General features: G+C 35.6%; 1 protein-coding gene and 1 pseudogene across 1 annotated transcript; both read right to left on the bottom strand.

The window, feature by feature from the left end:
- Window positions 1–566: 566 nt before the first annotated feature.
- LOC113279631 lies at window positions 567–1,828 on the bottom strand. The gene is made up of 3 exons (XM_026528308.1): window positions 1,335–1,828; window positions 888–1,107; window positions 567–791 (listed from the first exon to the last, which is right to left on the bottom strand). The coding sequence occupies exons 1-3, from the start codon at window positions 1,826–1,828 to the stop codon at window positions 567–569; spliced, it is 939 nt and encodes a 312-aa protein (XP_026384093.1).
- Window positions 1,829–14,511: 12,683 nt separating this feature from the next.
- LOC113282788 lies at window positions 14,512–24,503 on the bottom strand (annotated as a pseudogene).
- Window positions 24,504–25,799: the final 1,296 nt, after the last annotated feature.

The raw sequence follows: 25,799 nt of genomic DNA, 5'->3' as shown, positions 1-25,799 counted from the left end.
CTTCTAAACATTATTAATCTTCAGACAACTTTTTAAATTTCAGTTTTCAACTTTCTGTTTAAGACTTATCACTATTATAAAGACCTTGAATTAATGTTTTTATTAGTTTCAATATTGATATTTTGAAAATAGACTTGTGTCAGTACTAAGGTATGTATTACAGGTTAGGAGATATTAAGGTGTACATGATTGTGCACAGTTTCTGACAGAGTAGAAAATATGACAGGAAATGGTACATGAAGGTGTACACAATGGTACGCATGTACTAACAGAAACATAGAATAGAAAAAGTAATAACCTAGTATCAATCATTGAACAACAAAAATAAAAACTAATTACTGGCATTAGAACTGAAAAGATAGAATATTACTAAACAAAATAAACTAGTAGTATCCATTGTACAACAAGGTGTACATAATGGTACACATGTAAAAAGACAGGTAAGAAAAGTGAAGTGCACAGGATAGTGTACATAATGATACACAGATCCTGACACTAATTATCAATGAATAGAAAAATGAAAAGACATTACCAAAAGTAAAAATCAAAAAACATAGTAAAAAGCATCAAGGCATGGGGCAGGTAGCTCTGTTTTGGTGACCAAGAGTGAAGCACTTTGTGCACATCATAGGCCTCTTTTGCTTCTCCCAAGCCTTCTTGAAACGATGTTCTCTTCGTCTGCCAGGTGGAGGCACAAGAATAGGAACAATAATCCTATCACTAGTATCATAAGACTGCGGCTTGTCATAATTGGGGATTGGCAAGATGATCTCTTGGTATGTCCTGTTGTACTATTCAGTGGTGAAGTATGGCTCAACAAATGAATAGATGTCCTCCCTCGTAGATTGAATGGCAGCACAAGCATGTGCACAGGGAAAACCATTTACTTGCCACCTGTGACACAAACAAGTTCTCTCCAACAGGTCTACAGAATGAGTGCGGGGAGACCTGACTTCATACAGTTTTTCCTTAGACTCAAGAACAGTCCAAGTACGACCAATGTTGATGTTCTCTTTTAGTATATCCTCGTATACGGGAGTGAGTCTAGTGTTAAAATTTTCAAGACCTTCTACCCTTCTCTTAGAATTCATCTGCATAACCTTCAAACTAAGATAACAAAAGCACAAAACATAAAATCAAAACATGATATAGAAGAAATACAGATAAAACATGTGTACAACAATGTAAACTTTAAGGAAATCCATGTGTACAACAATGTACACACAGTTGCAGAATCACAGATATAACATGTGTACAAGTATGTACACATCAAGCAAATCCATGTGTACGACAGTAAAAAAATAAATGAATGAAACACTAAACATAAAACTCACCGTATTGCATCAAGAAGAGCAAAAGCAGGAAACTCTTTGAACTCAAGAATCCAGTTATTGAATGACTCGGAAATAGTTGAAGAGTGAGCAGCATATCTGCATACAGGGAAAAATGCATTTGCCCATTTCTCCTTTGGAATGGTCCTGAGATAATTAGCAACATGTCCACAACCAATTGCATGCATCCCGCGCAAAGCTTCTTCAAAGTTCGTTGTTGTGTAAGAGTAAGCAGCTTTGTAAAACAAATCAATAACGGCATTGTAATTCGCATCACCTTTTCCAATAGGGAGATTGCACTTGATGTGGTAAAAGCAATAGCTGTGATATGAACCAGGAAATGCTCTTGGAATGCCCTGCAAAAGTCCTTCATGACGATCACTAAGGAAAACAATCGGACGATCATCGACCAGTTGTTGAAGACTATCCAGAAACCAAAACCAATTGTCTTTGTTTTCAGAAGACACAATAGCAAAGGCATATGGGTAAACCATCATTTCTATTGACACATGTTGCAGCCATCAAAGTACCCCTGAATCTACCAGTGAGGAAAGTAGCGTCCAAGTAAATCATGAGCCTGAGATACTTATAGCTATGCTTGCAAGCACCAAAACAGATGAAAATCCGCTTAAATTTTCCAGTTTCTTCATCAACTTCAAGTTTCACAAAGCTATCAGGATTAGTTTGCTCAATGGCTTTCACATACCAATTTAAATCACTATACGACTTCTCGTTGTCACCATATTGATCTTCAAATACGGCTTCTTTCCCTCTACGGGAATGGTGATACTTAATATTGGACCCATAAATCTTCTTAAAGAGTGACATGATTTGTTTGGGTTTTAAATTGGGATCACCCTGTATACTGTCAGTGATCAAATGCTTAACTAACTTGGTTGTCACCGCAGGACTCTACAACCTCAAACCAACACCACAACTACAAAAAAAATAAATCTGGAATAAGTAATGTGCACCACATTGTACACCTAATAAAATCTCAAAAACAACAACACACATGCAAAAAGAAAGCACAGACCAAGCAAGAATATGAAATTTACACCACATTGAGCCACCTAAAAAGCCTACAACAAGTAATGTGCACCACAATGTACACCTAAAACAAGTCTACATATTAAAACCTAAAAATCAATAACATGGATCAAAAAAACAAGTGAACACCACTAACCTGTGAATAACGTTAGAATCTACCGAGAAATGTCACCATTCACGGGCCCAAAGTGAATCCTCCAACCACAACCATCTTCTTCGCACTTCGCAGTAAAACGAGTCTTGTCGTTTTTAAGAATAAGAATCTTGTAACCAGTATACATCTTGTACTGATCAACAACAATCCTTACAGCTTTAACACCACCCATAAATTCTCTACCAATATTGTCAAATATATAACGCCATTCATCGATAATGAGAGGCTTGGCCTTGTCCGCATCATGATCGACCACCCTTACAAGCTTAGGACTTTCACTTACACAAGAGTTTGAAGTACTAGAACCATAACTAGTGCTACAACCAGAATTAGAACGAGACAAAGACCTTGAACTAGTGCTACAACCAGTATGCTTCGGAATCACATCAACATTCAAATAGAAATCTTCATTTTTCATCTGAATAACAAGAGAAACTAAACCTTGAAGTTGTATATCACCTTGTATAAAAACTACTTGATTAGTATCCATATAGGAAAAATGTATACTCCAAGGGGACAAAGACCTACACTGCTTACAGGCAAAATGCTTCAATTCATCAACGGTGATAAAAGTATTAACACGAAACGCAACAGAATGCTCACCAAGATTCAAAACAGCATGAACAAACTTCTCAAACATATTTGATACACCTACATACAACAAAAGATATAATAATAGTTTCAGATTCGCATAAACTAAAACTTGAACAGTGTACAGGAAAGTACACATTTAATCGAAGCTAAAAATCAAATAACAGTAAACTTAAGCTCAAAACTACTCCATCGATTAATCGAAGATATAAGCTTCAGAATCTTACTAGAACACATAATTGAATAAACGAAAAGCATATGATCTAATATCAGTTCGATTTCATATCATGCATCATAACACCAAAACCAAAAAACAGTAATCAAAATCATTTAACGAAAATCAAAAGCTAAAATATAACAAAAACCAAATCAATAACATACAAACAATAAGATGTAACAGATTGAATTCATATCATCAACTGGTAAAATAAAAAAAAAACTAAATATCAGAAAAGAGATTCAACGATGAAGCAAAAACAGAACTAACCTGAAGTTGAATTCCGTTAAATATCAGAAACGATGAAATTAAACCTAACTTCTATGAATCTATATGAAACTGTTTAATCGCTGAAACTGAAGTTGAATTCTGGATCGATCTATCTCTGAAATCTGTCGTGAATTCAAATTTGAGATCAAAAATAATCCCGTAACTACACTTTACCAGTAACCTGAAGTTGAATCGCAACCAAATTTCTCTCTGAAACTGTTAAAACGCCTACGAATTTCTTCTCTGTCAGGCTCCCTGTTTTGGATTCATGTTTCAGATCTGAAATTTTCGATTTCAAATACTCGTTTTATGTATGGAATCGTCTGAAGGGTAGTTACGGGATATTGGAAATACAGGAAAATCTGGATTGGTCACAATTTTGGACTAACTCGTACATATTTGGATTAAATTGTTTGAGACGGGGCTTTTTTGGACTAGAGAGTACTAGGCCTGAGATGAGTGGACTAAAGCGTCCCAAACCCAGTAACTTTGGGACTAAACGTCAATTTCTACATCTAAACGTCACTCCTTGTTATACAGTAAAGTTAATTTATTGTCTTTATTCTTTATTTCTTCTATTTTTGTTAAATCACTTGATCAATTATTTATTGTTCCTGTGTTTAGGGACTAACATCAATCATTAATGATTTTTTCGTTTGTCTTATCTACTAACCTGAAGGGGTATTTATTTGTGATGGATTTTACGTATCCATACACCCCTGACTATGAGACGGGTGCAATTAAAACCCATTGCCTAATCTCAAAAAGGCGTGGTCTATATTTATCGGTGATCTACTTTGCAACCAAAGTCAGATTTCTTTTTTTTCTCTAATTTTCTTTTATTGAGAAAAAGAAAAAAAAAATCCATCAAAAAATGATTTATAGTTTCTATTTCTTTAATGAAACTATAATCACCAAATATTGGTGTTATTGCATATTTGGTTATCTTTGCAGTAACTAATCACGTGCATGGTTGAAAAACCTATGGCCAATTATATTTGGTATCCTTGTTCTCTATACAAGGATCATGTGATTTTTCCATATGATTTCTATTTTTTTTTTACAAGGAACCTTTCGTCAACCACAAAGTTGATTTTTCCTATGCGATGGATAAAACGATAATATTTTTGTATATTTTGTAAATTAATTTTGGGAGATTGTACAAACCAATTGATATTGGTTTTTCCCCATCTCTTTTCTTTAACAGATGTTAAAATTGGAATTCTAAGAACTTTTAGCCAATTTGGTTATTGATTTCTATTCCTTCAAAGAAATCTTCATCAACTAAAAAGTAGATTTTTCTCTACGAGGATTAACAATAATGATTTCATTATTTTTATCAAAAGAATCATTTAAAACCAATTGGAATTGGATTTTTCAATATCATTATTATGGTTTAAACTAATTGCAAATACCAATGAATAAAATATTGCTGCATTCCTACGGGATATTGAGCAATTTTAAATTTTCCTCTCAGTAATAATCTCCAAAATTCAGACTGTTCCACTTCTAATCTGCATATGATAGGACACTAAAGGTCAGTGGGTGCACACCCGGCTTGTTAGCCTATATTATTAGTCCCTGCAACGACTAAATTGATCTTGAATTTAATTTCTTTTGAAAAAGAAAGTGTCCATAATCTCATTCTAAATCACTATCTCGTTGGCCTTAGTGGTCATGGAATTATTTGGGGATTTATTTGCATATCTTATATGCTTTTGGTTGTAACCATTTAAATCTACGGTTGATGTTAAATTTGTATGTCAAGTACACTACAATTTTCAAGGACATTTTTTTAATGGCTTTTGGAGTCATTATCTACAGTCCAACTGGTATTATTCTTAAAATCCAGAATATATTATGATTATATGTCCTTGATTTAATCGGATAATACACTACATAATGTATTTTCGTATATGAGATGAAAAATTCCACCATGATCAGGGGGAGAGATACGCTATCAGAAGCTTGTGTTAATTAACTTAAATGTTTTATCTTTCTCTCCCAACATGATCAAATCGAAAAAGGCTGCTACTATTAATTGGTGTGAAATGTCTCATTTTGCTTTTATATAAGCTTTTGCCTCTTGAAAGGAAAATCAAGTCACATATAGCGAAAAGTAGCATTATAGAATAAGCTACAGATAGTACTTCGATAGACTATCAAAACAAGATCCACATTCTTATAATTTGTATCTCCTCAATGGAAGATATATAGGGAGATTATATTGCCCTCGGGCACTGGTACCAGTAATTATATGAATTTTTTTCGTGGGATCGTGATAAGCTAAAGATTGTCGAATATTCATTTATAGTAGATACTGAAATAATAAGAGATGGTGGTTGTTAACCCCTCTGCAGAGGAATATCGACATATGTGATTGGTTGGCATACAATCCAAATTAGATTGAATTAATTTCTCCATTAACGCGATTTTGGATCCAAGACTAACACCTTTTAAATTTACATGCCTATTAATTATAGGTTGGTGTAGTAATAAATGCGTTATACGAGAAATATATTCGTTGTAAAAAAGATTTGAGGGTTTTATTTTTGTTCAGACCCTAGGATTGATTAAATAATTTTTGTTCTCCTTATTTGATGCATTTTGCGTGGTAGTCCTCAAAGGATTCATATTGCATTCAGAGAATATATTCAAATTTATAATCCTTGTAGGATTCAATTTATATCTAGGAAGCCACCTGACTCGATTATATCAGGTTTGACAATCCTTTAAGTGTTTTTTAAAAGTTTTGCAAAGTACCAAAATCCGGATTAGTTGATGTTATCAACTTTATTGTTCTCTTGATGAGTCCTTAAAAACACTAAAAATCCACGTTTAAGCAACATAATTTTTTTTATTTTTCTTAATCTGCAGTTTTAGAATTATGTTTGCATAACACTTGTCTATTAAATAGACTAGACATTATGGTTTGATGTTTGTTTTCTCTAGTACTCATATAGTTGAGTTAACATCCATAAATATGTCAAAAGTTGTACTCTTTTCCCTTCGTTTCAGGCTTTGTCCCATGTGGTTTTCCTGACAAGTTTTTAACGAGGCAACATCTTTTTGACGTTTAATTTTGTTTCAAAATGTTGATATTTGCGCTCTTTTTCCTTCGTCCAATTTTTTTCCCCATCGGGTTTTACTGGAAAGGTTTTAGTGAGACAATTTAATTCAACATGGTGGTCATCGAAGGGGGAGTTGTATGGATTTTGGTTATTTAGTGGATTCCCACCATTAACTAGGTTATTTTCTTAGACCAAATCAACATAACCATCTCCTAAAAATTTGGATGTCCTTATGAATCCCATATGGTGTGTTAATAAATACAGTTTTTTTCATTTACACTAATGTATCTATATCTTGGAAATTCGTTGAAGAAACTACATCAATTATTTCTGCAAATCATCTCCGAGAATCTAGCAACCGAAGACACAAGTCATCAATGTATTTAGAGAAGCATGGAGACTCGAGAAAACTACTATTAGAAGACTAACACAAAAGAAGACTTCATCAAGTAGCAATTTTCTTCATGAAAGAACAAGAATCTTCTGCATTCAAGAAATTCGTTCTTCAAAATTGGAAAGTCTCGACTCAAAGATTTGTATGCCAAGATTTGAATGAAGTATTTATCAGGGGGGGCGCCATCATCAAATTAAGGTGCATTCACTGGACTTTATCACATTGTACTCTTTTTCCTTCGTCAAGGTTTTGTCCCACTGGGTTTTCCTTGTCAAGGTTTTAATGAGGCAACATTTGCGTGTCCAAATCTTTTCTAAGTTTTCTTAATTGTACTCTTTTCCCTTCGATCAGGTTTTGTCCTTTTGGAATTTCCTGACAAAGTTTTAACAAGGCAATTAGCTTAGACACAATGTCATCAGGGGATGTGTTATAAACGTGTAATTATGTTAATAATATTTAGGGCAAATCCTGTTTATTACTGGGATGCCCTTGTTCTAGCCCTATAAATAGAGGCTCTAATGTTAGTTTATGGTAGGGGTGTAAATTCGCGCAGGCCGGGAAGCCTGGCCTGATTTCTAACCCAGGCCAGGCCGGACAGGCTTGGAATTCAGCTACCCAGAAGGCCCTCCAGGCCGGGCAGTAAGAATAATTTTGAAGCCCAAAGCCCGTAATGTAACCAGGCCGGGCAGGCCACCTTTTTTGCAACCATCAAAATTCCATAATTCTTGTATTACAATATCACTGAAGTGTTCTTATAATTTAGGTTTACAAAGAGTCACTAAAATGTTCTTACAATTATGTTTATAAAGAGTCAAATAAGATTTGCTTTTGAACATTAAAAGGAAGCCTAAGTAATTGAACCAAAATACGCTGATTAGAAGACAACTCTATACAAATTTGCGCCTTTCCAAGCAGCTTGTTGTATGTCTTCGGAGGTGTGCGGTGCCAACACAAGGATCCACAGACTTGTCTTCTATGCATATCATGCAAATTGTGCTAACGTTATCACTTTGCTGGGATCGGATGGATCTTGCTTATAATTTTCTTATAAGCATCCCATACCTTAGATTTGTCTTCTTCTTTTGTTCTCTGTTTATTGTCGGCACATTTGAGGAGTTGGCAAGATCAGTATGAGGCATTCACGAGTGGTTGATTAGGATCCATGGTATATTCTGCTATGTGCTAACAAGAAAAACTAAATAGTTAAGTATATGTAAAATTCTAAACTGAGTCCGATGAGTTCTATACCATAAACAGTTCAATTGTTGCAACTACCTAGCAAACACATCAAAGACTAACATAGATGGGAAATATTTCTTTCAAACATTTTTACAAACAGTAGATAAGCATAAACCTGATTTCAAAACTTGCAACACAACCTATCAATAAAAGCATTTTAAAACATTAATATAAAAACTTTTACCAAAATTTAAAAAGTATAATGTTTAGGAAAACACTTACAGTGAATAATCAATCACCGATTTGCTTTATGTTGTTAAAACTTCAATCCTAGAGATGTAGAGAAACCCATACCTTGTAGCAATGATAAGTGAGTATATATAAGTCATATTCTTAGCGTGGAAATTCACAAAATTGAAAAGTGTTACGGAAAAATTTGTCAAATAAAGGAAACAAGATCTTTTCAATCAAACAAATGGAAAGAAAATTTAGGTTTCCCCCAAATTTAGTCGAGACTTGCGGAAGTACAGTAAATATTTCTAGATATTAAACCTTATACACAAACAAGCTTTCGGTCCGGGCAATATGGGCGGATACCAGGCCGGGCAGTTGAAAAAAAAGTGAAAGCCTGAGCCCGCCCATTTTAACTAAACAGGCCAGGCCAGGCGGCCCGTGACGGGCTGTAACAGGCTTCGGGCTCCATCGGGTACAGACAGGCTCAGGCGGGCCGAGTATTTTGGGGTATTATTTAGTAGAAATTGACGTTTAGTCTCAAAGTTACTGGGCTTCGGACGCTTTAGTCCACCTCTTACAAGCCTAGTACTCCTTAGTCCAAAAATTCCCCGGACAGACAGTTTGGTCCAAAATTTGGACGAGTTACTCCAAATTTCTGCCGATCCAGAAAATAAAATTTTTCCTACTACCCTGATTACCCTTTCTGTATTCGGACATTCATTTTTGACATCTTAGATTTTTTTTTTTCTGAAGAGAGAGATGAAGGCGGAGCACAGAGACGATTACGATTAGTGTTTTTAAGTAATACAGGTTAGAGTTTTGATCTTTCCATTTTATATTTATTTGATTGATTTTTCTTTTACTTTTTTTTCATTTTTTTGGTTGGATCTGTTTACAGAGATCCCAAATTTAAGAGCAAAAAATGTTTGAAACATCTCGATTTCATTTTAATTTTACTCTCCATCTAAAAATTTTCAAAGATGAGAAGGTATATTTTTGTTGATTTGTAAAAGTAATTTGGATTTAGATTCTGAATTTTGGTATGATTTAATCACACACAAGTTGCATCCAGAGCGATTCGATGCCAATTAAATTTGTGGTGGGTTGATTGAGTTGAAACAGTGGAAGATATACAAGAGATTTGATTATTTAAATCCGGATTTCATAAACTGATACATGGATAGTGACTGAAAATAGCATAACCTAAGCATAATTACTACGTTAGGTTCTTTTTATTAGAAATGATTGCACTGGTTCTTTATGGTCAAAAAATGACTCAAGTTGAGATTTGAATACCGATATCTCTTTTAACCAACAGTCTTAGTTTATTTGTATTATATGCTTTGGATGCATAGAGGGAATGATTTTTTTATATAATTGTACAAGTAATTTTGTTATGTATTTGAAGTTTTTTGAATTTTATGTATATAAATCTGATTGTGTGTACACTATGTGAGCCATTACTAGAATCCATGATCCAGTATTTGAGATATTGTTTTATGATTTCATCACCCTAAAACTTTGCTTAACGCCCTGGTTTCGAGTCTCGCTAATAAAAATGTGTGACTACTTTACATTTTGATATGAAATCTCACTCATGATGCTGATATAATTGATGGCCTTACTGTACTACAATATAAAAGATGCTCAAGAAGATGCACCATTTTACAATTTTAACGTCTGCATAAGCCAGTACTGGTGAATGATTGTTTTACTTGTTTTTGGTTCTTAGTTCATATTAGTTATGTTGCTAAGAGTAGTTTGAAACCTTTTTTACAACAAATGTTGTTGAGATAAGAAGCCAAACAACATCTAATTATTGATGATTATCCATCAATAGAAGCCTAAAAGTCTATCAACGCTGGTGCATGCCATGTTTTATCAGTTTCTGTTAGGTTTGTGCGTCCAACTTATATTCACTGTACGAGGTGTATTTATTTTTACACCAGTTTTACACAGTGTACTTTTTAGTGCACCAGTTTAGTTGGTTCTTAGTTTTATTTGTTTTTGGTTCTTAGTTCATATTAATTATGACATTCAAGGGGTTTGTTATATATTCTTTCCTTTTGGATACATTTAGTTGAATTTGTTTTGGTATTATAAAATTTTAAATTATGATCCAATGTTTTTATCAATTCTTAATGTGCGCTTAGTTGTACACGTTGATTCTTAATGTGTACATAATTGTACACTTATTGATGTGTACATAATAGTCCAAGAGAAGTGGAAACTATGTGCAATATGAGACTTATGCTCGGGTAAATAACTAGAGTAGACATGATTTGGAGGCATGAAACTCAGGCTTATGTAAATTTTTATTTGTTTCCAGGTGTCCCATGTACTATCACTTTAAGCTTGCATTTATGTTGTGGCTCCAACTTCTATCTTTTGATGTGAGTAAAACCTAGTTCTTGGTTGTTTTTTTTTTTACATTTAGGTTTGTGTTAATAAATCTCTATGTTTTAACCACTCTTCAGTTATGTTCGTAAACTAACAGTGTGCACACATTAAAATTAACTCCTTTTAAAACTCTTTGTTACTTGTCCTGAAGCTTTTTACTGTTTATCCCTTCAAATTATTATTATTATGTCTGCATGAACATTAGTTGTAAGTTCTCTTTGGCCGCCAATGATAATTGGGAGAGACATGAAAAGATAGGATCATTTGGGTATATAATGTTTGGATAGACGTGTAGACAATATGTGTATATAGTTGTACACATATTGATTATTAATGTGTACATAATCGTACACGTGTTAATTGTTAATGTGTACATAGTTGTAAACATGCTTCTTACTATACAAGAATCTTTTATTTCAGATTTAATTGTTATTTTCTGTTTACATCTTTAATATGATATGTGGTGTTAACACAGGGGGACATGGAAAGACCGGATCATTTTGTAGGCTTGTATATAATTGTACAAGATGATAAAGATGAGTTCCCAACTAATGTTGCTATGCTTGCAGCCCAAGATGATGCAACACGCTGCAAGGTATTTGTTCTAGTTGTATATTTTGGTTCCCTTGATGATTTCTACCTTAATATTGGTCCTAACTGATAATATGATTGTGTGCTTTAGGCTTTCTTAGTTGAATTTGATAAGTATAACATATAGATTCTTAATGTGTACATAATTATACACATGTAGATAGTTAATGTGTATATAGTTGTGCACTTGTTGATTGTTAATATGAATAATTGGTGTTATGCATGTTTTACAGGGGTGTACATATTGGCGCACCTGTGTAAATCTTATGAAAAAGTAGGTTTCCCTTGTTTTACAACGATGTACATATTGGTGCGCCTGTAGGAAGTAATTCCCATGAAAAAATAGGTTTGTGTGTGGTTGTGAATGATCATCTTTATGCATGTTTTGAAGCGGTGTACGTATTGGTGCACCTTTGCCATTCCCATGTAAAAGTAGGTTTGTGTGTGGTTATGAATGATCGTTTTTCTACATGTTTTGCAGGGATGTACACATTGCTGCACCTGTATAATTCCCATGAAAAGTGTGCCCAAGAGTGAATATGAATGACCGATTTTATGCATGTTTTGCAGGGGTGTGCACATTGGTGCACCAGTGTATTTTCATTGAAAAAGTAGGTTTGTTTGTGGCTATGAAGGATTGATTTTAGGAATGTTTCACATGGATGAATACACTGATGCACCAATATGCTTCTCATGAAAAAGTAGGTCTGGATGTGAGTATGATTGATCTGTTGTGCATGTTAGTAATCTCCTTTTCAGTAAAGTGCAATGAATCACTGCACTGGGATATTTCGAAGCCATATTATGTTTGTGTAGTAATGCCCACATGGATTGTGTCTCTGGCCATAAACTAAGTTTTTATTTTGATCGTTTTTTTTTTCTTGCTTTCTTTTCTTACATGGATGTTGGTGAAAGGATACTCACTTTCTTTTCAAGCTGCGATTTTCTTATGTTCATTGTTTCGTCCTCAATGTTGTCCGGCTATTATGGATGTTATCCAACTGGTGCTTGTCATGGTTGATATTTTTCTCAGTCTGTGCGGACTAGGGTGGCAGTCTGGCTATATTTTGGATTTTTTTGGATCTTTGCAGCGGTGTACATAATTGTACACACAAATGTAAATTAAAAAATTTTAAAAATGAAAATTATATAGTCATATGAGTACTCTTTTTGTAGCTCTCGGAAAATGCTTTCCAAATATATAAAGTTTGTCGATTTTGGACGAGCGGTTTAAAGGATAAATTGTTTTTAATTACTTTTTATATTATTTAAAATTGCTTACGTGTCATTTCCAGGTTGAATGCGTTAGTTACAAAACCGTCCCCACTCGTTGCACGTGTGCTTTATGAAACACGTGTGGAGGTCAGCAACGTCTTTACACAATTTTTGGATTAAAATGTACCTAGTCAACTAGGTCTGGACTAAACTGTTCTATTTAGTAGGGTTTTGGACTGAACCGTTTTTTTCCCTATTATTTACACCCCTAGTTTATTGTACATCATCTAATAAGATTTCCTCCCCTTCTTCGCCTCTATTTTGTCTTTCCTTCTCTATTTTCTAATTCTACAACAAAAAAAATAAAAAATAAAATCTACTAAAATTGAACATTCAAATACATAAGCCACTGTTTCCTGTGTACTTACAGAAGAAGTTTATTCATCTTACTGTTATGTTTATACCCCTTGGACTTGGGATACTTAGTCTTAGATCCAAGTTTGGCGTGTGATTTTCCAGGATTAGAAGACGCTCGTCTATGAATGAATCCTGATTTTGGGCATACCAAAATCTTATTAGGCATACCTAATAAAGACAAAAAGGGATGTGAAATAACAAAATCAGAAGTCCCCTTAACCAATTTTTTTTAATGGCAAATCTGCCCTTTTAGAATTAGTGTTAATACAAATGATTAGTTAAAATAATTTTGATTAGTGATTAGTGATTAGTTTTAAGATTATTTAGTTAGATTTTTTTGGAGAAGGAGAAGGGGAATAGAAAAAAAACTTGTTTTTGATTCAATGGATGAAGAAGTTACACTTGTATCTTATGTTTAATCTCACTTTTGTAGCTTAAAATTATAAAAAGTTTGTTGTTTTTTCACTAAGGTTCGGCAAGTCTGGAATATGTTCGACTTAATATATCATCCAGACCCACCTGGATATTGACAACGAATGAACAGTTCGGCAAGCTGAAAGTGTTATTATTATGAGCCGAACCAACTAGTTCGGCTTGTTAAAAAATGTCATAATGAGCCGAACCTGATCATGTGTGATATGGAAGAAAAATTATGTTAGGTTCGGCTTATATTGAGAAAATCGTAAACGCCGAACCTTTTGGTAGTACATGGTTCGGCTATTTACATAAGTATTATATAAGCCGAACCTGATCATTCATATTCCTGATAATTATTGGGGTAAGAATTTTGTATTGGTTCGGCACATAATATGAATATCGCAATAGCCGAACCTCGTAAATGTGCTAGGTTCGACACATATTATGATTATCGAATACGCCGAACCCCTATGCATCTCTATTTGTGACTAAGTTCGGCTTGAAATTTCATGATATTTCATGCCGAACTGTTCATATACACTTACAGGAAGCTTTTGTGAAGAACAATTCGGCTAACAACACAACTCAATTTTGAGCCGAACCCAACACTGTAACCGTCATTTAATCGAAGAAAAACACCAAATAGGAGATTGGGTTTGTAAAACTTACTTTCTTATCCTTATTTCCGGAGTTGGAGATGCAGTTGGTTCAATTTCTGGTTCAATTTCTGTTTCTACACCTTCATCTTCAATTGATGGATTATAAGACGATTTGGTTTGCCTAGTCCCAGCTTTTTTCTTGGTACGAGTCATTATGTAATTGAGTTTAATCGACGATCAATTTTTTACGAATCGACAATTAATCACGGGGATGAAATTTTTTTTTTTCCCGAGAGGGGAAGAGTTCGGCTAGAGGAGGAAGAAGAGATGTTAAGGGAAATTGATTTTGATTTTCTAGAAAACTGATTTTAGATTTTTGTATTAAGGGCATATAGCTAATTGAACTACCCATAGGTTACCCCTTATAAGGTCACCCAAGATGGGACTATTGCTTTGTATGCCTAGAAAGATTTTGGTATGCCCAAAATCAGGGTTCCTATGAATTTTCTCTAACCGTCTTTTATCAGCTGTTGACGACTTCGGTCCCAGAAAGTGACCAACTACACCTCCAAAGAACTTTCTGACATGTCCATGTTGTTTGGGCTCCTTCTTAACCTGTTTGTTCTTTCTCACCGCTTGGTCATTGCTTTTGCGATGAAGTTTTACCATTACTTACAGGATTTGCAATGGAGCCATGATGAGCATAGACACCAGTATTACGACGGACGGGATGATGGAACCCAAGCTTGTTCTTGATTCGTCTAAGCCATCCCACATTGTCAGTGGAATGATTTGATGGATAATGCTTGGATTCGCGTCTCTTCCTATGTGAGTAGACCTCATCTGGTGATCTACTACGTGACACGGAACTACATGAGTGATCCTCCGGCGACCGACTCCTTGATATGGACCTAATACGACGACGGTGATCCACTCGCTGTATCTTGTATTTGGAGCAACGGAACCAGATGACGAAGCAGAATATGTCGACTCCCACGACGATGTTCTTTGATATCTAGTGGGAGAATTGGAACCAGTTGAGGAAGTTGTAGACCTCGCAGGTGAAATAGACCTTGACCGGCTTCTACTTTCAGAGCAACTTGAGGAATCTGAATATGTGCGATCTTGATTCTACTGTATCCGGATCGAATCGCATCAAAGTTGGCGCCAGTATGACATCAGAATTACTGTATCTATGTCGAGATGGAGTAACTTTCTTCTTCTTTGGGGAAGATATTCTCTGGTGAGTCTCATTTTTCTTCATAATTTTTGGACTCAATCTTTCCTGTGCATATGGAATATCTTCCCACTTTGAATGTCTCTCCATTTTTTCCTGACCTGATTGAAATCTGACACTCTTCATTGCCGGAATGCCCATCCTTGACAGAGTCAGAAGAAACCAATTGAACTGATGAAGGTTGTTGAGGATGCTTCCCAAAATATGCAAACCTTCGGGCTGCATCTACTGCAATAACCATCTTCCTTCCAGCTTTCTTCAATTTGCCGCAATTTGGACACTTTTTAGGAGAATATTTCTCCTCGAATGTCTGTTTGATCACCATAAGAAAAAAAATTAGTGAAATTCCAAACCCAATTAGATAAGAAATTAAGATATTTGATTGGATGGAATGTTGAATTACCTTTAGTTGGGACTGAACAGCATGCTCCGCGATGTTGTTCATCACCCTTTTAAACCCAAGTTTATCCTCATCTAACTGGAAGAAAAAAAACAAAAACAAAAAAGAGGTCTCAGAGGAATAAAATCAAATTGCTTGCAATTAGAACAGGAAAACTTAGAATCGAAATAGGGTTCTGACGGAGTTGATTTCCCATGCAAGAGAAAGAAAATAGGTTGAAACCAGAAGAATAGGATTAAGAAATATTAAGGGATTCTTTACATACTGTTGGAGAATTTCTTGAGTTTTGGTCTTGATAGAAGAGTCGCCACATATTTTCAATCGAGCGCATGGTTGCTGCAATTGTATTTTCGGAATCCATTTTCGTACTTCTTGATTTTAAAGTATCGCTGAGAGAGCCTGAGCCTACTAGGAACAAATTATGCGGGGAGTAGTTACTGTTAACAGAGCGGGAGACTAGTACGAAATAAAATGAGTAGGTTATGAGCAAGTATCCTTGGGTATTTATATGCATGGATAAGTATGTGTCAATTCTTTGAAGAGCAAGCTTTGAATCATCACAATGTTTCGATGTTGATTGAAACATTGTTTTGAATCATCACATAGAAATAAGATAGAAAAAGAGATGATTCTTTTAATAATGAGGTATTGATTCTATTCTGTTTAAAACAACTCCAAATTCTAATTTTGGAGTCATCTCATCAGTGATCACTCACTAATTCAAAGTGCATAACAAGTAATAACACAATGAGTAGACACTTGCAAGCCATTGGATTTTGCTTGTGGAGAAGAGTGGCGCAGCATAATTTCACAATTCTTTAAGTCTGATGAATAAAAGAGATCAATCTTCTGCTCCATAGGAGAGGGTTCTGGAATGGAATATTCAGAAAGAAGGACGGGTCAATGAAAGGAATTGCTCAGCTAAGGTGCATAATGGGTCACTGACACTAACTATGAGAAAGAAACCCACAAGAATATTAGATTGTAAATCTTTCTTGTCCTATGTTACCAAATAATAAATTTTTCAACGTGGTAAGAAAGAGGATTTGCTGAAGGGGCTGATTGAAGGATAATGCACAAACAATTCAACCAGCTAAACGGCCACTAAGCTTCAAGTCATTCATAGAGTAGCAAGTAATTGGGTCTATGGAACATCGCCATCGTACACTATTTATTTATTCGGGTTTTGAGTAAATCCACTGTTCTCTTACACTAAAGCCAGAACAACATGAGATACACAATTTGCATACATTAATGTAACCTATGTGCTTCAATCTCCGCCAAGGAATCCATTTAATAAAAGCAAGTGTAGAGAGTGCATTACAAAAGAGAAAAAGATCCAAAATGAGAATGCAAGATTGTTACGGTAAAAAACAAATCACCTACCTTTACTGCTAGACTTCTTGTCATAGCGATCCAAAGCCCCACTGATTGGCCAAATCTACAAAAAGAGCAGCTAACAAAGGTAAGCTTTCTGTTGTCATACCAAAATCACTTCCTGTTGTAGCAAAGCCAAGTTAAAATGACATCAAAAACGCTGAATTGTACATAAAAACAAAAAAAAAACCTATATTTTAGTAAATCCAAGGTTGTGTTGTTGGTAGACTGGATTGGCGTGAGTCTTGTGAGGCATCTGCATTATCTCCTAGGGTCCAAATATGTCCCTTTGGCACCTGTTTCAGACCAGTAAAATAGAAAACTTGAACGATGAGTTAAGAGAATACTAAAAAACATCAATGTCAGGCATATTATTTTTCATTTACCATAAACATTTCTCAGAATTCTGAGAGTCCTCCAAGTAGGTCACATTGTCTCCTTCCATGCCCAAAATACGCTTAAGAGCTTTTTAGGATTCTCAGGTGAGCACACTGGAACTATATCTCCATTGCTCGCCTTCCCTAAACGATGTGATATCTTTCCCCCCAAAACCAAATCACCAGTTAGACTTAAAGTTGGGAGCATACACCTGGAAAAGAAAAAAAACACTCAAACACAATTGTCCCACTATTTACAGAGGCAAAGAGTAGAAAATTGGGATCAATTGCTTACAAGAGCAGGACTGCAGATGAAAATGTGGTAGAACCGGTAAATAATGAACCATAGGAATAGGGAGAATGCTGCAGCATAGCAAAGCAAAATGAAAAACCATAAAGAACTGAATCAAAGAAAAAATACTGCGAAAAGAAACCTTATGCAACTCGCAACATGCATGGTAAACACTAAAAATATCTATTTCATGCCACTGACACACCTTGTGAACTGGTTTACTAGTTTAACTTAACTCACAATTCATACATGAAATAGATATTAGCTGTAAACATAATTATGGCTACAAAAGAAACTAACATGACATAGAAGAAACAATTCGATCTCTATGCCAATTAGCAACTTCGATATGAACTTTGAGATTAAAGTAAAGCTGGTGAAAACAAGACTACCATATGAAAGGGAACACTTCAAACTCATCTAGCAGCTTTATCAGCCTGTGAAGTAACACTAACTACTAGAAAAACACCCGAGTCCCTGTGATTATATAACTACTAACTCGGTCTCCAAATTTACAACCTGTTTTAGGCAGACTGAACTAGTGCGTTTTTTCTATATGTACACTAGTAAATACGCACGTGCGATGCACCTGCAGCATGTCGTTCCGTTACAAAACTTACGGGATAACAAACTATAATACTAAGGCGAAAAATCTGCCTTCAAAATAAAAATTACCGTTTTACAATTTTATCTCTTGTAATCAATTAGATGCGACTTACATTTCAGAGTGAAAAACCCATACACAATAGACACCAAAATTAAAATAATAGAGGAAAAGAGAAAAACATTTGCGCATGAGAAAAATGGTCATCATGCACATTTGCGCATGAGAAAAATGGTCTGATTTGATGAAAATTGGCAAGGGTTTTCATCAAGTAGAAGTTGTCAAAGATTATACCTTCGGAAGTAGAAGTTGTCGATTTAGAAGCACCAGTAGTACTTGGTCCTGGTTATTCCATTACATGTTGATTGAGGAACCTGGGGCTTCGGCATGTTCTTTCAAATGGACGTTTGGCTGTGCCAATATCAACATTTCTTTCATTATCTGTGACAATATCAACATTGATTATAATGAGTAAATTAAAGCAAATAGATAAATTATTAAACAAAAGCAGGGAACTTCTTCAAACAGCTGTTGGTGGTGATTATTTACACCTTGAGCTAATCAATAACAAAAAAGAGCTTTGCTCCTCTTTGCACCATCTTCGCTTCAGGGAAATATTCCCATCTCCCATACAACAAACACCATGCAGTCTCCATCTACAGCAACATCTCCTCTTTTCAACATACCTCCAGGTCCCATTCCACCAGCGCCAACCGGTACAATCTCAAACATTCATTACTTGCATCACCACCTCACCTGCATGCATCACCTCCCTTCCATACAGTCTACAACACTAAGTCAGTAGCAATACAGCGCCACCAGTCCATCTTCTCACTACCACCAGTCTGCCCCATCAGCTTCACCGTGGACATAATCACCACTACCAGCTGCTTGAAGAAGTTCACAGTAATTAAAACAATTTCGACAATGAACATTATTCTGTCTTACCCCAACTTGTTCCCCCTGCGTGCCCTTCTTTATTTTCATGTCGATGTTGTGATGACCGAGTAAGGTGTTGGCTGCATATTTTTTCAAGGGTAGGTCTGTTAGTACTTGGTCCCGGTTCATCCATTCTATCTTGGTTGAGAAACCTGGGGATTCGCGAAGGCGGCTGAACCTGGAGGGCATGTTCCCCTCAATTCCTACAAAAATTTTGAAACAAAGGAATTATTATATGTTAGTTCAGTGGTGTTTATTGGGCTTATGAACCTGCTAAGAAAATGGGACTGAAAGTTGCAATGTTTTGCCCCACGACTTTGGCTGTCACATTATATCTTACCATAAAAATGTACATTTTTACTTTATCAACAGTAATTGGCAAAAAGAGAATTGCGAAAAAAAGAGCAATAAAAGTATCCTTAGAGTAAGCTTACCTGTGCCACTACAGTTTATGTTTGAATTTTGATTCGGTGGATTTGATGATTCTTGACGTTGAGCCTGCTCTATCAACCGTGGGCTTTTACGGAGGTTAATTATAGGAGCCTCATTGCGATCTAACGCCAAAAACGCGATTATAAAACATTAAATAGTACAAAAATCTGACATAATAAATTCTGTATAAAAAAGGTAACTTAACTAAACAATGCAGTTATCTATTATAAACCTACCGGTGCTTGTTTGTGCTTCCTGATCCTCTCTGTTTTTACTTCCAAGCCTAGTTGTGTTTGCATAAGAAATACGATGTCTTTCACGGATTCTTTCTAATTCATTTTCGCTCATTGAACTTCTTTTTGCCTTGTCCAAAACACGTCGTTCCTGCAATCGAAGTTCTCTTTGTTCTGGGTTGATTTCATGGCGACATTTCTTGGTTCTTTTATTTTCAGTAGCTGTCAATTCCTCGCAATTTCAGATCGACGCTTCTTGGCTCTTTCAATCAAAGTACCTGCTAATTGTTAAAAATGAGCTCCACATATTTTTTCCTTAATAATATTAATATCCAGTTTTAAAGGTACCTCTCTTTTGTGTTCTAAACTTCTCTAGTGTTACTTTTTTGTACACCAAATGTTTTATCGAGCATTATGTAGATAAAAAATGAGCTCTCCATTTAAAGGTACCTCACCTCTAATTTGTATATTCTAAACTTCTCTGGTGTAATTTTTTTGTACACCAAATGGTTTTATCTTGCAGTATTCAGTCTTGTTTGTCCCTCTCAACTAATTGATTCACTACCATTTATTTACAGTATTTAGCCTTCCACTTGTTCCTCTCAACTCATCTATCCACCGCAATAACATTAACATTAGTTCTGTCCCTCTATAATACTATATGTTGGTTGTAGGTTAGGCAGACAGTTGGGTGGTAGAAAGATGTCTATTTTTTTAATCAGTAAAGATGTTAGAAAGATACTCAAACGTACAGAGATAAAGATACTCAAATGTACATAGATTATATGCATCGATCACTTACTCGTTGTACTGGTTCCTGCTCCATGGTCTTGTGGTCGAACCGGAGCTGGTGATAGAGAGTTGCTCACTTATTTCTGCTGTGTTTCCGCATTCATTTCTTGTTTTCTGGATGCGATAAGCATTACGCCGTTTTTCAAGAACTGCTTCCTTTTCGACTTCTGTCATTGAATCTCGTAATACTGTATAGTGAACACAACGCCTCTCTAAGTGAGCATCTCTTTGTTGTTGCTCGATTAGTCTTGGACTGCGACGCAGATGAAAACCCGAAAGAGTATCTCTTTGTTGTTGGTCGATAATTCTTGGACTTCGACGCGGATCAAAATCTGGAACATTTTGAATAAACCCAAAAGTGAAAACCTTGCAATGAATCCATCTACAAATAAACCCAAAAGTGAGTTAAAATTCTTCATAAAAGTTAACAGAACATTTTGAATGGAAAATTAGTGCACAAACTAAAATGGAGCAGCGAATCCATCTACTAATCTAATCTATCTATCTAATCTAACTAATCCATCTACCCTTTAACTAACTTTCCTTTCATTTTATTTCATGTCTCTCGATGGAGATATCTCGAACCGAGAACGTTAGTGGTACTGGAACTGTAACATTGAACCTTTTCATTTTATTAGTATAGAAAAACTTAATTTTTTGGAGCTCACATGTGCACACTGAAATGAAACACAAAAGATAAAATAAAATACATACTCTAAACAAATGAACAAAATTGCTTTTCTACTTCCATTATCATCCAGAAAAAAGAATAAAGAATAATAACAAAGCATAAACTCATCCAAGCACGTCAACAGAGCAAACCCATATTTAGTACTGCAATAAGCTTCATGAAACATTAAATTAATGTGCAGTTGAGGCTGTTGAGCGCCTTGATTGCTACAATATGCACCTCATTGGTCACCTTTCAGTGTTGTCTCTATAATCAGTTTAGTAGTGTTGTAGTTTGAACCAAAAATTAGTGCATAAACTAAAATGGGTTTTCTCAAGCATTTACACAAACAGATGGCGTTCAGAAACCTTAAACTCACAACATAAACCTTAGATTATCACTGAGTACTCAAATCCAAGGCTTAATGAAATCAAAAGTATAGAACGAACCCTAATCGAAGAAATTAGGATAATGCCCTAATTTTTTCCCTAAACCCAGTCTGAACATTGATACTTTCTCACTGATGAAAAAAAAAACTTCCTAGAAAAACCACAAAAAAAATGGGTACTCAAAGTAACTCAATTCTAACTAATAATAACTCAAAATTCCAGAAAAATCTTACCAAATTAGTTCTATGTTGAGTTGATAATCAGAGAGGAAATAAACTTTGATGGAACGATCAGAAGGGAATTTGAATCCAAATTCGAGTAAATACATCGTTAATTTGATCATCAGAGAAAAAGAGGGAAGAAATTATGATGGAGCGACGATGTAGAAGTGAACTTTATCTTCTTCTCCATCATATTTGTCTGCTGATTTTGGTTTGTGCCGAAGCTCTGTAACAAAGACGTAAAGAAAATGTATTTACCCTTCCTAAAATCTAGAGTTTTTGTGTAAGATCGATGATCATCACCGTTTTCACTGCCAAATTAGAGCATTGGTTCAGAACTGATGATATGAATACATTTGTCATTGGCTTCTTCTAACTAAGTACCTAACAATTCAAGCATTTCTTGATTACAAGAAAGGCAATATGGTCCACCAGCAGACCAAGCTAAATTTATTGTACATAAACCAACTTCCTTTTTGATGAAATAAACATATAAGAAAAATGAATTCATAATTGGATATTTAAAACTCAAATTCACTCTAGGCATTATGCCACATTATTAGATGTTCCATTGTGAAAATCTGGAAGGAAGAAAAAAGAAAAGAAAACATACTTCACTGAAGTCTATACTAGGACGTACCTAGCTTAGTAGAAAACTTCATATTTTCTCAAACTTCTTCCCATAGTCAGCCAGCCTGCAGGTGCATTATCTACTGTAGAAGTTAAAAACTTCTGAAAATCATAATAACAGTCAAATTTAATGGTAGTCCGTCCTCCTTGAGGAATGAAGGTTTTCAGAGAAAGGATGTTTTCCACTTTAGCGTGTAGATGATAATCCACGTATGGGCATGGAGAGATTCCTTTCATCTTAGCGATAAGAATATCCCGAATTTCCACTGGACGAGAGGGAACCTCTACCACCATGAGCTCATCATTATTCATATGAAAATTGAAGTATGCGAGGTTTTCACCGTCGAACCAATAGAAGACCAACTGATCAGAGAAACTCAATATACGTGTAGGAGGGGTAAATCTATCAAACTTTTCAAGGCAAGAACAACGAAAGGGAGATGGTAGATCACTAAGCTCAGTGTCCTCAAAAGTTACTTCGAATAACTCCTCCTCGGTCCATACTTGCTCGACCTTGTCCTTGAGTACGTACATACGAATATCAAAACCACAACAACAATAACTGCGGCTGCGATGACCAAGACGATGACCTGGTATGACTGACATTGTCTTCTCAGAAATTGCAACACACGGATATCCTTTAAACTCCAGAAGATGGTGATCAACTTGAACTGCGAAATCTGTTAGAATTTTCTTGCTCACTGTCGTCCTACTACATTCAGTTGGGAGTCGAATGAACTGCATCTTCTCGCTGCAGATATCAAACGAGAGCAACATTTCCTCCTTGTTATCATCATTGATTGTTGTATCCCCTCCTCCTTCTTGTATGTAATTAGTTATCTTCCAATAAAGATCACAACCGCAAAGGGTGGCTGACCTACAATATTCTCTCCAAACTCTTGTCACCATTCTTCGTCTAGGCAGCGGAAATGAAGAAGAAGCTGGTGGTGTGATTTCAGAAATCCTAATGACCATCCTTTTCCATTCAGCTACTCCAGATGTATAAACCATGCAAACAAACTCCTCTTCTGCTTTTATTCTTGTTGTATAGATAACTACCACCTTGTATTGATGTGACAATGAATCAAAACCAAAACCAAAACCATGACATAAATAATTTCCAATCCCGTTACCTCCACCACGAATCGTAATAGGGTTCAAATAAAAGAGTGCAAGTGTTTCATCCCTTGCCGGGTTAATCACAGTTATCCTAGCTCTTTCTACGTTGTCCTTGCTAATCTCTCTAATACAAACTAAACCATTACAATACCCTACTAGTTCATTTGGGATTTCAAAATGTGCTCTACTTAGTAATTCATATTCAATTTTACGATTTCGTTTTTGTCGCAAATTGAATATGTAACAAGTTTCCTCGTCCCCAACATCATCATCGAATACATTAAGGAGACTGAAGATGAAACTATTTGTATTAGAATGAGCACTGTTTTGACGAGATAAACGAGTGCTCTGATGAGATAAGTTTTGGGCAACAAATTGTTTATCATTGAAAATTGAATTATACCAGTACTTACTGACGCTGCTAAATCTGGTGAGTGGCCGAGCTGGTAATCTCGTTAAAATATTATCGATGACTAGTTCCTGTGGCAGAAGTTTACCTGAATCATCATCGATAATTCTCTTCTTCTTCTTCCTCTTCCTGTCACCATAGATGATTGCCCTTTTCCTCTTCATTCTTAGAGTTTCAGCCAAATTGAATCGAAAAATTGGAAAAAGTTTAACAGAGTGATTAAGAAAAACCTTACCCTAATTCTCAAATGAAGTAGTATAAAAGAAGAAATTTAAGTTGTGATACTGAATTGGCACTAATTCCGCTAGTAACCTTTGACGTGCTAGAAATGGCTGACGTGTGGCATTCGTGCTCTAGTTTAGGCCCACAGCTGTCAGTTCTGACTCATGCGGTTTGTTCAGATCCGGAAATGGTTTGCCTAAAAGTTACCACGTACTATACAGCACGATCTGGTATTGTGGTAACTAACATGGCAGGTGTCATCATTGATTGTTGTGTCCCCTTCTCCTCCTTGTATGTAATTAGTTATCTTCCAATAAAGATCACCTCCGCAAAGAGTGGCTGATCTACAGTACTCTCTCCAAGCTCTTGTCACCATTCTTCGTCTAGGCAGCGGATATGAAGAAGAAGAAGTTGCAGGTGGTGTGATTTCAGAAATGCTAATGACCTTCCTTTTCCATTCAGCTACTCCAGATGTATAAACCATGAAAACAAACTCCTCTTCTGCTTCTATTCCTGTTGTATAGATAACTACAACCTTGTATTGCAGTGACAATGAATCAAAACCAAAACCACGACATATATATTCTCCAATGCCACCACGATTCGTTATAGGGTTCAAATAAAAGAGTGCAAGTTTTTCATTCCGTGCCGGGTTAATCACAGTTATCCTACATCTTCCTAGGTTGTCATTGCTCATTGCTCTAACGCAAACTAAACCATTACAATACCCTACTAGTTCATATGGGATATTGGAACGTGCTTCAGTTAGTAATTCATAATCAATTGTATTGAATCGTTTTTGTCGGAAATTGAATACGTAACAATTTTCCTGCTTCCCCTGGAATACATTAAGGAGACTGAAGATGAAATTGTTTGTACTAGTGCCAGTGTTCTGATTAGATACGTGCTGTGCAGCAAATCGTTTATCATTGACAACTGAATTGTACCAGTACTTACTAGTGCAGCTGAATCGGGCTAGTGTTCCTCTGGATGATGAACTTTACATGAATCATCGACTATGCTTACGATTCTCTTCTTCTTCTTCTTCTTCTTCTTCTTCTTCTTCTTGTCACCATAGATGGTTGCCTTTTCCTCTTCATTAGTATTTCCGCCAAATTGAATCAAGAAAAACCTTAGCCCTAAGAAGTATATATGAAAGAAGACCGAGCAACCTTTAACGGAAAAAGTCGACAGAGTGATCAAGAAAAACCTTACCCTAAGAAGTATATATGAAAGAAGATGTGATAGTGATACCGAGCAACCTTTGACGTAGGCCGACTTGTGAGATTCGGGCTCTAGTTTAGGAACATATCTGTCAGTTTATAG

This window comes from Papaver somniferum, chromosome 5 (genome assembly GCF_003573695.1).
Source record: "Papaver somniferum cultivar HN1 chromosome 5, ASM357369v1, whole genome shotgun sequence".
Lineage (NCBI taxonomy): Eukaryota > Viridiplantae > Streptophyta > Magnoliopsida > Ranunculales > Papaveraceae > Papaver > Papaver somniferum.
This window is presented reverse-complemented; position numbering and strand designations above follow the sequence as displayed.